General features: G+C 35.4%; 2 protein-coding genes across 6 annotated transcripts in view; one reads left to right on the forward strand and one right to left on the reverse strand.

Moving 5' to 3' along the window:
- Positions 1-14,036, reverse strand: part of LOC123701395 — a 122,425-nt gene that overhangs the window by 15,263 nt on the left and 93,126 nt on the right. The window contains exon 1 of one of the 5 annotated variants that reach the window (XM_045648852.1): positions 13,531-13,708. The exons of 3 other annotated variants lie outside the window; for them this stretch is intronic. The gene's annotated coding sequence lies outside the window, so the exon portion shown is untranslated. Of the gene's footprint in view, positions 1-13,526; positions 13,709-14,036 lie in introns of those variants that run through there. One more of the 5 variants, XM_045648851.1, reaches the window with a different exon arrangement.
- Positions 4,491-6,398, forward strand: LOC123701396. Its single transcript, XM_045648853.1, has one exon. The coding sequence runs from the start codon at positions 4,615-4,617 to the stop codon at positions 6,073-6,075; it is 1,461 nt and encodes a 486-aa protein (XP_045504809.1). The 5' UTR covers positions 4,491-4,614; the 3' UTR covers positions 6,076-6,398.

The raw sequence follows: 14,036 nt of genomic DNA on the forward strand, positions 1-14,036 counted from the left end.
ACTCAATGTGTATTATAATACTTTATTTTAAAAAATAATTTCTTTGAATGGCGCGTCGCTAACACTCCCCACCCCAGTGCTGACTCAGCACTCCAACATAGGAACGGGAGCGACGCACGACGCACATCTGCACCACGTCCCTGTGCTCCTTCGCGCAAGACAACATTTGAGGCTGTCTTAACATTTCGTATCAGCCTGATGCCATGCCATGCCTGCCATGCCCCACCCCAATGGGGGCTACCGGGAGATATAAAAGACCATTTACTAACCTTCGATAAATCGTAGATCTCGCCCAAGCGATTCGCTTCAAATGTTTTGTAAGAACATGTGTTATTGCGAATCCAGTGAAGAACGTGCGTCGAGTCGCACCAAAAATACCTGCGCACAGGTTTCATTCTATGCTCTTTTAAAATAGTGTTTACTAGCCGTGCACCTAGCAATGCCGCTTGCAGTTCGGCCCTGGGTATTGTTAAGGGCTTTACAGGCATAACCTTACACTTACTTGCAATAAATGCTACGTGAATTGAATTATTAAATTCCCATTGCCAATAACCTACCGTACACATCGCCTTCGAGCTAGCATCACAAAACACATGCAACTGTAGGTTGCTATAGCCCGTAGCGTATGCAGTATGCGCTACGTCGTCGTAGCAATCCGTAGTACATTGCGTAGACGCACGCGATACGCTACATGTTGAAAGTGAAGGGGATTGTGACGTCACCCCGGCCGATGACGAGGTGTCTTGCATTTCGCTTGCACTCGTGGGCGCCCTGTCCTTGTCGCACGTAGCTCGTACGACTCGCTTGTAACACCTAGGTATACGTATGTCTTTAAGCCATTGTTTCCATCGATGATAAATATCGTCGGGAGTCCGCTCAGAATCGACTCCATATGTTTCACCGATTTTGAACCTTACCGCAGATGGACCCAAGGTTTCTTTTGGTATGCTGTTTAAAACCGCGACGCTGTTGCTTGTAAAGTTTCTTATCTCGAAACCGCCTGACTTATGTATTTGTGTAATATTTCTTACCATTTCAATGGCCGTCGCTTCATCCGATAAACTATCTATGTAGTCGTCCATGTAGTGAGAGTTTCGGATGGCGTCTACTACTGCTGGATACGTGGAAGAATACCGCTCAGCATTTTTATTTTTAATAAATTGAGCGATAAACGGCGAGCAGTTAGCTCCAAAAATAATCGATGTCATTACATACGTTTTGATTTCTTCAGTCGGGTCGTTTCTCCATAAAAACTTCAAAGCCTGCTGATCTTCCTGCTTAATTTCAATTCTTAAAAACATATCTCTAATGTCACCTGTTACTGCAATATTGTTTTCCCTAAAGCGCAGCATAATACCAAATAGTGATGACAATAGATCCGGTCCTGTTAATAAATAATCATTTAAACAATTACCATTTACCTTACATGCAGCATCGAATACCAAACGAAGTTTTTTCTTGTTAGGGTTGTCAACCCCTAAGTGAGACAAATACCACGACCTTGAGGACGGCTGAATGACACCTGTTAATTCTTTTGCATAACAATTATTTAATAAATGATTTACCCTTTCCCTATACCTTACCGCGAAACCCAAATCTTTACTCATTTTCTTTTCAATACCTTTAAATCTCGCTAGCGCTCCAGCGTAGGAGTCAGGTAAGTTGGTGATGTCGCTGCGCCATGGAAGACTCACGTGCCACCGGCCGTCCACCAGCTCAGCCGATTGCTCGAGTAAGGCGACCGCGCGAACCTCGTCCGCGTGCTGACGCGGCTTAGTCATCACACCTAAGGAATCTAAAATAAAAGACCGTCGAACCTCCTCATGAATCTCCCTCAGCAGGTATGTATCTTCACCAGCGCAGCCCTCAGCAGCAACAGAAATATGCAAGTTGGTTTCGGCGCTGGATGGTAAGTAGTTCCGGGCCCCATACGGCCCCCTAGGAATAGAAGATTTCCCATGGACGCACCAGCCTAGAGGGGTAAGTGTAGCAGACGGCTCATTCAAACTTCCTACTTTAATCGCTAAAGGCGTTAATAAATAGTGGTTATCTTGTCCAATTAAAATTTGAGGTTTCGAATCTACAGTATATAAATGTGCTTTTATTTCATATAAATGTGAATAACACGTAATATCATTTAATATAGATAATGACTGTAACGGTAAACATAAATTACTAACGCATCTCATCTTTACATTATGCACCTTATTATCTAAACCCTTAAGGTCTACGTTTACATGTGTGTATTCGCAAACAATTTCATTATTGAACGCGCCTCGCACGCGCATTGTTTCCCGCCGGCCTCGTAGCCCGACGCGGGCCGCTAGATTAGAGTCTATAAGTGACACTGACGAACCGTCGTCTAATAACGCCGTGGTTTGCACTATACCGTTGGGACCGCGCACAGTTATGGGGACCACTTTTAGGAACACTTTTGGGGAATCACTTGCTTTAATGTGGGTTATAGTTTCGGTAACAGGCCTTATCTCGGGCTCACGCGGCACTTGCCCGAGACTAATCACTTCACTTGCACTCGCGACACTGTTGATCGGGTAATGAAGTAAGCGGTGATGCTCCCGGCCGCACCCGTCCTCGTCGCACACCGGCGCTCGGCATGTGTTCCTCTCATGCTTGGATATTAAACATTTGTAACAGAGCCCATTGTTCTTTACATGCTGCCATCTAACTTTTTTCAGCGCCTTTTGAAATAATTTGCACTCTGTTAATATATGCGTATTTTTCTTGCAAAAACGACATATTTTATTGTCGCGTTTGTCGGACTGTATTAAAACTGTATGCGTTCTACCGTGCACTTCTTGGCTTTTGTTTCTGTTGCAATAATTACTGTCGTTCCGATAATTGAATAAATTACTTGAGGTGGTTGTTGTTTTTAACGCTTCACAGTGTAAAAATTCTGACAATACAACTAACCTTGCCTCACGCCCTTCCTTGATGCGGTTGTAGCTGTAGTCCGTCCATTTTCCCATGAGAACGGAAGGGAGCTTTGAAAGGATGCTGGAGACGATACTGAAGCCCTGAAGATGTTCCTGTCGCCCCACTGCTCGTACAGCTTCAACATAATTTTGAATCTTGATTGAAAATGCGACGATGTAATTATAATAATCGTTTGGCAACGGTTGTAACTTTTGTATGTCACGTTGAATCCTTATAATAATGATATCTGGATTACCAAACTGTAATTCCAAAGTAGCCATTACCCTCTCTGGTGACGTGGCACTTATAAACAATGATGCCACCGACTCCTTGGCGGCACCACGTAGGCATTTTCGCAGCCTCCATATGTTCTCTTTATCGGTGAATTTACATAAATTTGTTGATTCCTGATAAGCCTGCTTGAACAACAACCATTCCATTGGGTCACCTGAGAATTCTGGCAGATCCCGAGGCGTGCTCATCCGGCTGAGTAGGTTGCTGTTTGCCATGTTGCTGCAGCTTGCGGTTGTGAGGTCCCTTATTGCAGAAGCCAACTGGTGTATCGAGTCTGGTGCCGCGGCCGGCAATGGCGGCGGCGCGGCTTGTTGCAGTGAGCCCGTAGTGATACCTTGGTTGGGGGCTCCCTGCCCGTCTGGTGCTTCGATGTGCTGGCTTTCCACCCATTCCTCCACGTGGCTGCGAACAGGCTCCCTGATAAGTGAACTGCAGTATACCTTTTGTTCCTCCTCTTCGTCACTAAGCGCGGCCAAATCTGCTTCTAACGTTTTATTTATTAAATCTATTTCAATTTCCGCTTTCTTTTTAGCGGCTTCCAATAATAACTGTTTGCGCCGAGCCGACTTCGATGTGTTCGACGCTTGAGAACCTCGACTACTTGCCGCCATTGCCACGTGTGACTCGACTGGGGTTTTCTTATCCAAATTTAGCGCTGGTTCCGATTTTATGCTCCCCACGTGTAACCGCAGATGAGAAGATTTTGCGGCAACCACGTGCCCTTCTTGGCTTGCCGCACCACGTGCTCTCGAACTGCGTGTCCCCTTTGGTGTGCGGAACATGATCCTGCTCGAATGGCCACTAATGTTGATGTTGAAGTGGAAAATAAAAAATGCCAGTCGAGAAGATAAATAAAATAAAATGAGGCTTTAATGTAGATTTGGCTATGAAAAATACAGACAGAAACTTAGTTACGTACGTGCGCTCAGGTAAGAGGAGGCCGAAGAACTGGACGAGTCACTGACGCAGCAGTGGCTCGCCGTAGCTTATACAGATTATGTTAAAATTACTACAGATTAAAACAATCATAATCATAGACAATATTGACTCAATGTGTATTATAATACTTTATTTTAAAAAATAATTTCTTTGAATGGCGCGTCGCTAACAAACCTGTTATTTGTTTTTATAAAAATCTCAACAACAGAAATTATTATCCCCGCAAATTGCTAATGCGCCTGGCCGCCATTTTGGTGCCGTATTTTGTTGACATTGACATTAGACACTCTGTACCGTTAGCATTATTCCGGCTGATGCGAATTGCGACGGACGAGTACCTACGCGTTTTTGTTTGATTGTTTTCTTGTTGTTGTTTTCTTTGTTGTTATTTTTTCTGTTGTTTGTTATCGTTGTTAAGTTTTGTTATATTGTTATAGTTTTGTTACAATGAATAAGAAAATAATTAATAGCCGTGCACGAGAAATTATTATTCAAGTGGACAATTATTTTGTACAAGAGAAAGAGGACGCTATGCTACTACTTCAGAATGTAACTCGATCATTGAAAGCTGCACTTGACACTAGTGAAGACGTAGTGATGTCTAAAAAAACGGTATTAGAAATTTCAAAATACTTACAAAATACGACCAAGGTCACAGAGCGCGTAATGAGCGCTACAGGGATATCAACAAATACAGTAGCAAAATTAAGGCGCGAAAAACAAACAGCTGTGGCTAGTGGCAGTAAAATTAAAACTCCAGTTAAAAAAAAGAGGGGAAAAAAGGAATTTTTAGATGGTTTTTCTCTCACAGCTTTAAGAAATATAATCAATTCTATATACATAGTACGAAAGGAAGTGCCCACTATGAGAAAAATTATGGCTGCAGCTAAACAAGATTTAGACTATAAAGGGAGTGAGACTACCTTACGTCAAATTATGAAAGATAATTTAGGGTATAGATTTAAAAAATGTTATCAAAAAAGATTAACATTAATTGAAAGACCTAATATACAGGCATGGAGGGCTAAGTATTTACGCCGCATGAAAGAGAATGATTCTCTTGGCGCCGACAAAAAGCCAGTTATTTATATTGATGAGACTTGGATTCATGCTCACTATACAGTGAAAAAGTGTTGGCAATCAGCTACGGATGTGGGAGTAAAAAAAAATGAGAGTCCTGGACGCCGTTGGATTATAGTTCACGCTGGTAGTGAATCCGGATTTGTCGATGGCGCACTTTTAATGTTTAAGGCAAACAGTAAAACTGGTGATTACCACGACCAGATGAACACAGAAAATTTCAGTAAATGGTTGAAAGAAAAGCTTATTCCTAACATACCACCTAATTGTATTATAGTTATGGACAACGCCCCATATCACAGTAAAGAGGAAGACAGAACGCCGAATATGGGCTCAAAAAAGGAAGAAATGATGAAGTGGCTCCAAGCTAATAATATTGAGTTCACTGTTCACAACACTAAACCAGAATTATATTTATTGATAAAAAATCACAAAGTTCCAAAAAAATATAGTATGGACAAATTATTAGCGGAACATGGCCATGAAGTTGTTAGACTTCCGCCGTATAATTGCGACCTCAATCCCATTGAGTATATTTGGAACTTGGTGAAACAAAGAGTTTCAGATAAAAATGTCGAACAGTTAGAGAGTAGAATAGAAACAATAACATTAGAGGCATTACAATCCATTACTCCTGATGATTGGAAAAAAGAGGTCAATCACGTCAAAAAGCTGGAAGAAGAATACTGGCGTAAAGACCGACTAGTTGATGATTTATTTATAATTAATACTGAAAACGATTCTGAATCAGATACAACAGACTCAGAGTTAGAAAACAATTCTGAATCTGATTTAGATTGTATGAGTGGGATTGAAGAATTAGGTTAGATTTTGATTAAATTGTATCAAAATCTAACCTAATTATATAACTAATAATCTGTCCTAATAAACGTTGAAAATCACTCAAACATTTTTATTTCTTAGATAGATACCTATTTCCAAGCAGTGAGATTATTTAAATGTCATCAAATGTAATTTTTTTCGTAAAATGTAATCTTACAATAAATGTCATTACAAATCTGTCAAACTTAATTATAATTAACCTATTAAATTTATTTTCTCCGCATTTCTTTTTTTGCAAGCTGTATTTTTCAATTCTGGATGACGTCACGTGGCTTTTACTGTGACAAGGTTCCTGCGCATTAGCAATTTGCGAGGATAGTAATTAATTCTATTAACGTAAAAGAAAGATCTGTTATTTAAATCACTGAAGAATAAATCAAAATCAAATAGTTGTACTGATTAGACAATAGATTATAGATATATTACCTACGTACTTAGCAATTTAAAATCTACAATAATACTCATTTACTAGAAACCGAGAGTCAATAAACAGTTTTTAAACAATGCTTACAGTATCAGATAACAATTACGCTCAGAACAATTGAACCGTGGAAAGCGTAGAAAGTAACCCCAACCACTGCGCTTGGATGAGTTACACTTCTTAGTTATCTGAATATTATGTTGATTCTTCTAGTTACTAGTACTTCTACTCTAGTTACTACTTTAGTTTAATAAACTTCTACTCTAAACGTATACTCTAGTATAGGGGTGAGTAGTAGTTGAAGTGAAAACAATGGGTAAAAGTATAAAAGAGCATTTGAACATTACAGTAGGTACTGTAAAAGGAGGAAAAGTAAGATGTATTGCATTGCCTATTGATAATTTGAGATAACTGTAAGAAAATATTGAGCTAGGTACTTAGCGTAAGGTAGATATTTGTAAGATTGAAAGCAGGCAAGCACGTGACCTATATATTATTTAATTTTTATTTACAAATACATAACCGAAGAGCTACTCATATATGCTATGTGAGATGGAGAAAAAGAAAGAAGTAGATAAGACACTAACTTCTAATAATCTAGGGCATTGACCCTGGTTAACTAATCCAAATCATCTCTATAAATAAATAATGTGAGGTTATTATTTTCTAGTCCTTCAACCGCAAAACCTTAACATTACTAGAAACAACACCGTGGTTGCGTGAAATTGTAGATTTTCCCTCGGAATGCGGTTATCAGCTGGTTTTACTAGTATCTTCGTACTTCGCATATTCATTGCATTTTTTCTGCTAAAAAATATCAGTTAAAACACTGTTGATTACTTACTACGAGTCCTTAATGAAATTGATATGCAGATCTATACATATAATAAATCTGTAGAAGGGTCAATTCTGTACATTGAAAATATTGAAAAAATAAATAGCAGGGGGTGTTACTGGATCGATACCAAACCCAAATATGTGATTAAAAAAACTTTTGTCTGTCTGTCTGTCTGTCTGTCTGTCTGTATGTGAAGGCATCACGTGAAAACTAGCGGTTCGATTTCGATGAAACTTGGTATAATTATACCTTATTATCCTGGGCGTAAAATAGGATCCTTTTTATCCTGGAAAAATACGTAGAAAAAAATTAATCTTAATTTTTCAGTTTTATCCATAGACGTTGTTCCGTAGAACCGCGAACACACGTTGCGTATTATTATAGGCCTAGCCGTATTTGGGAATTGGGTCCAATAGATATTTATAAGATTTTATTGTCAGTACCTACTCAAAATGGAGAAATAAACCATCCACGCGAAGACCGACATCCGCGCGGACGGAGTCGCGGGCGGAAGCTAGTATCAAATAAAGATACTATTTTTAATTTAGATAAAAGCAATTAATATTTAGAGCAGTTTTAATTGTATTTGTTTTAATTATATCATTACTATGTTTGTATTACATATGTATCTTCTATGTTATGTAGCATAAGTCTTCCAATCATTTAAGCATTGATAACTTCAATAACACTTGAAAAAATGTTACAAACAGACAAAAATACAACTAATCTTTGAATTAAAAATACACAATATTTAATCAGGGTCGTACATTAAAAACTTTTCATAACACATGAATATTTTATACAAAAATGTTTATATTACTAAACGTGAAATAAAAATATTTTCCATCGAACAATACGTTGTGTAAGTATACCATTTTTGGTGTTTGATTACGTTATTTTCATTGTGTAAGGATTAGGTAGTGACGCGAACCGATTTAGTGATGTGCCAGTTTCAAAACAAATATCGATAATCCATAAATTATCGACTTTTTGTCGTTTTACAAATATAGACTTTTAAACGGAGATACATAATTTAAAAGGCTTTTAAGGAAGTTTTGAATTGTATGTTTGATCTGAGCTTTAAAATAAAACGACAATTTTTATGTTGGGTATCATATATTATATAGTTTTATAAATTTTTACATAAATCGTTGGATTGTTATAAAATGCTTTTGCTTAAATAAATTAGATTTCGTTTTTAACCGACATTAAAAAAGGCGGAGGTTCTCAATTCAACCGGGATTTTTCTATGTATTAAGTTTAACATCAAATCATTAGAGATAGCTTCATTCTTCAAAATATTTATTTAACACATCTTTAGTGTTTGTCGTTAATGGCTAATATATTTTCAAGCTCATTTATCCTATTATTTAATGCTTTTACATCACTAAAGGAAGCAGATGATTAGTTCCGGTAGTAATCACGCCGTTCTGGTTTGGATTAGGAGTTTAAAAACACTTCATTATATTGAAATAAATCTATTTTAATATTATGCCTATGTAATATTGCCTACAATATGTAACAATCATCCGCCGGTGAAGCAATTTGAAATTGTAATGATATATGTATATCTAAGGATATGTACTGCTATTTATTTTTCGATTCATGACTATACATTGAAAAGTTAAACAGTTGTTATAATTATTATGTCTGATCCAACAGACAAGATCCTGTTTTCGAAGGATTTTTTTTCCATATTTTTAATTCATTCCTTTTCCTAACAATAACACACCCTCTCCACATCACATTTTAACAGAATTTCTAAGGAAGGAAATAGCACAAAAAAGCGCAACTCTATTAATAACAGAGGTAATCAACAATTTCTTAAGCCTTAACTGTCTTTAATAAATAAAAAGCACACCGCGGGAATTAATAACGTCATAATAGGGAATATGCATAAAATTTTAAATGGCCTAAAATATTTTTTTCTCGAATACTTATTATCGTAATATTATAATGAAAAGGATTTTTTTTATTTACTTTTTATTTAAACCCCTAAAATAATATTCAAAAAGTGCAAAATAAGTGAGCGAAATTCAAACTGCCAGAACGCGCCACCACTGGTCGAACGAAATGTGACGTCATTTGACACGACATTGTATGAATCATCACTCCATACTCCATAGTAAACACAAGGTAAACACCCACTGGACGTGTCATGTGACGTCACGCAAAGCGCGCGCACAATGGCGGCGTTTGAACTGCTTACATTTTTTAAAAGTTTTAAATTTCATTTTTAAAAATATCTAGAGTATTTTGAAGCCCATTAATATTTTTTTCTACGTTATAAAATAGTAAACTATTAATTTAAGACAAAAAAGAAAAACATGAATATTCCCCATTAAAACAATAAGTTTAACAAAAGCACGTGTATAGACAAAGAAGTAGACGAACATGACAAAACATGGCCTTGACCACATTCGTGACGATTACAACATATTTTTATCAATTTTACTATCAAATTTAGAATTTAGTAATTTGTAATTGTTTTGAAACGGTCAGAGCTCAGAGGTCAAATGGATTAATAAGTGAAATTACGGAATTAAGCTGTCGCTCAAAGATTGCATTTTATTTAAATTATTAACTGTGATAGATGTTTTGGAACGAAGTTCCATATCAAGCTTTGCGAAAGGGGGCTAGACGGAATTAGGACCAAAAGTGGTAACGACATTTTTCGCTATACATAGTTGCAGTGCGCGTGTTTCTCTGTTTATCTCTCTCTCTCTTGCTCATAAAAGCAAGCCAGTTATTTTAGTAACTTCGTTCCATCCGTTGAGACACATCTACAGTTGCTTTAACTGTATTCCGGGGGTAAAATTTCTGAGGGATACAGATAAAAAGTAAATACAAATAATGACGATTAAATACGGAGGACATATATCAAATAGCCGATTGCCTTTTGGATTCAGAAAGACAATTCCTTCAGAGGTCAAAGCATTTGATATGTAATCGATATCTATTATTCTGTACTAGATCACTGATATAGAAACTCTGTCCTATAAAATCATTTTTGCCTTAGGTATAGATTTCTTATTAGGCTAGAATCTAGATGTACATATATGGAAAATATGTACACATCTAGGAAACGAAGTGTTTGCAACATCTCTAAAACCTAAATTGCATTATTACCCAAATTTATTCATAATCGGGCTTGATCAATTACGATTAGCAACGCCTGGGAATTCACGAAATTTCTATTACAATCGTGTTACTCAGAAATCAACAAAATGGTATATGTAATTATTTCATTAGGGGTTTTATTGCGCACCCAACAAAGAGGATTACAGACTTGATGTTCTGACGTCATTAAACCGATTTCTGATCCCCTCCCAGAAGCATCAAAAGTGCTTTGTACGTAAGGTGTTGCGTAATGTACTGTTGTTATATGGGCTACGTGAACTACCGCATCTACTGTGTTTTGTTATTAATACTATATTTTCTGCTCTTGGTTTACCTAACGAAGGTCGGAGAAAACTGAACTGTGAAGGCTTGTTAAAGATCAATGTTACTAAATTGTTTTTGAAACGTGTGTAAGGTCAGTAATGTTAAGGAAATGAATTTTTGCCTATAATAGAAATTTGATCATATCGGCATTGCTAAAATGGCATTCTTTTTTTATGTCAGAGCAAGCAAAGGGGCAGGTGGGGCCACCTGATGTTAAGTGGTCACCACCGCCCATAAACACTTGTAACACAAGGAGTGTTACAGGAGCTTTGGACAAATAAGCTCTTTTCTTGAAGGCCCCAATGTCGTAGTTACATTCGAAGTTATATGAAGATAATTTTATTGGTTTCAAATTAATGTCATAGGCATTGTCTTATAATTCTCATTTATAGTCCCGTTCTTAATCGTTAATGCTTACTGGAAACCTAGAAAAAAATAACTGCATTACAATGGATAATAGTCCTTAACGATTGTCCTTCAAAACTTGTTGTATCTATTTTAGTTGATGACAAAAACTTGCCAAGTTTCAAGGATAGACCTGGATTAATGCCCTATAAAGTTATATATATATATATATATTAACGACCATCTTCTGTGCAAAAACTGACATAACCAGATTATATTGATGTTCAATGAACGCCTTTGATGAGGACAGGTTTTCACCTAGCTATATTTATTTTTGTTAGTTATTGTTTGTTTTCTGTGTACTAGATTAACAACTCGGAAAGAATGCGTTTTTATGATGGCAATTTTAAGCCGACCCGACGAGATCTATTTATGATTCTCATTAAATAGGAATCCTTTTGCAAATGACAAATTCCTTGTATTCTCTAAATGAACAAATTGTGTTTTATAATCTACTTGAAAACTTTACTAGCAACTATGGAGTTTTTTGCCGGTTTATCTCCATAGATACTGCTTTCCGAATCGGTGGTAAATTTTAAAAAAGATGATTCAAAAGTGCTTCTAGAAGAAGTCTAATTGAATAAATAAATGTTTGAGTTTGAGCTTACGAGAATGGTTGGTCCCATAAGGATTTGTTTTTATTATAGGTTTCTAATGCATATAAATGTTATTTTTTACACTTATTAAATTATCAATAACTATCCAATTCCCACGTTACCACCGTTACTCTCATACGGTTACTTTATGACTTTAACTGTTATCTCAAATATCAGATAACTGCGAAGTTTTATATTGGCCAGCTGATCTGAGCAATTTGGTACATTTGCTATAATTGAGTTTTATTGCTGAAGTATTATAATATATTTTATATAATTTATTGGCTAGGGACTTAAAAGAGTTAATTTCATGAAAAATATTTTTGGTTGTTGACTTTTTTAATTGTTGTACACAAATTTAATAAATTTAAGTTTATTTTACTATTAGTGGTAAACTTTGATAAGAATAATATTAATGCTAAATCTACCAAAATAAACTAAACTGTATCAAATGTGACAAATTACGTACCTACAGTTTACATATATATCATAGTTTTCAAAAAATCAACATGTTAGTAAGCATAGTGACTACATTAAAAACGAGTATTAAACAATATACTACAAAAGAATTTACTATAAATAAATGTTTTGCATAAATTTTCAATTAACCTTTGTTAAATACTAAAATAAGCGTATCGGGGCCAGATTTAACGATAATATTTAACCGAGTAATTATCTACAGGAAATATGCTGCAATTATGATACTTTATCTTATTCGGTTTTTTAAAATTAAAATTAAAGTTTTTTAAATTTAAAATTAAAATTTTCTAGGTCGATGCCTGAATCATGTGTTGTCACTGCTTAAAAAAACATGTACATTCTACATAATATATTATTTATAATATTTTTTTATCACGCTTGTTAAAAATTTCGAGGCTTTGTCATCTCTATCATAGCCTGATCTCAAAAAATCTCGTTATTTTTCTGCACGCCATTATCTCGTCTGCACGTTACTTGTCAGTAAAAAAAAAAAATCTTAAACATTTAAAAATTTCTCACTCTTTTAACTATTTTGAAATTGGTACCATTATACATATAAATGACTGCGACTAAATTCCGGTTTGAAATTTCATATAAATTTCTCGCAACAAAATGCTTTATGAAGCGAGTAGCGACTCTAACTGAACATTGGTCATTTTATTTTATTATGACAACTCATTTTAAATGCCGTATAATATAATAGTAAATACCTTGTCTTTGGAAATATTTTAAGTGTACTTTAATCTATTAGGATAAACAAGAGTTTGCGAAGGTTTTTTATTAAATTTTTCTAGAAAAAAATCAGTGTGTCTGAAAATTAGAAAATGAATTTGATTATGTTTCGAAATACTGTTACTTTTTTTGGTTTGTTTAATATAATATTGTAATGAAATTTTATTATTTATAATTTACACCTATAAGTTCTTCATAAAATGCATATAAAATGTATGTTTATTTTTTTGCTAAAAATACAAATAACGCGATTTCCTCTGCTTAATTAGCGTTGTTTCAAATACAAATGCAATAAATTATAGCTATTTATCGAGATGCGTACTTTTTTCACTTTCCATTGTCACTCGTTTTTGCGATTTGTTTCCGAAGTGTTGTTAATAACACGTTCGTGTGAAAATTATTTTTTTCGAGATGAAATGTGAAACTAAACGAATTTGTCGAAGAAATTGAGAAGTAATTATTTATTTGTATTCATTTTTAAATTTGTTTTTGAACAATTTTATTTCAAATTACTACTTACATACTTATTAAAATAATATTGCCTAAAAAATCCCTTATTCAAAACCACTAGCACTACACTAATTAAAAAACTACAAACGCAATATATTTTTAAATTTTCAAATGTCAACCGAACGCGCGCGCTTTTTAGAACTGTCAGTTGTGTTTTTTTTTATCGCGCGTATTTCTCGAACAAAGGTCGCGGCTAGACTGCTTGTGCGTTTGACGCTACAGATAATGCAAGCCATAATTGGTTAGGATCGGCATAACTACTGTTACACGGTGTTACCTTGTATGTAAACTGTTTTACATAAGAAAGCGAGACGTGGGTGTAATGCGTTGACGATAGGTATATATATATTTTAAACAAACGGATCATCTGAGATTATGTAAATATCCGTATGGATAAAGCCTATTAATGATTTACGTAAACAGTGTAAAGGATATCTATTATTTCATGGAATGATTCTGTTATTAGAAAATAATGCGTCATGCGGTTTAAATCTAACGTGGTTAAGAATCTTCAAAATAT

The sequence above is a fragment of the Colias croceus genome, chromosome 21, assembly GCF_905220415.1.
Source record: "Colias croceus chromosome 21, ilColCroc2.1".
In the NCBI taxonomy this organism is placed as follows: Eukaryota; Metazoa; Arthropoda; class Insecta; order Lepidoptera; family Pieridae; genus Colias; species Colias croceus.

Bases quoted from the DNA above. Each gene is read 5' to 3' on its own strand.
- LOC123701396 (XM_045648853.1), top strand. From the start codon at position 4,615: ATGAATAAGAAAATAATTAATAGCCGTGCACGAGAAATTATTATTCAA.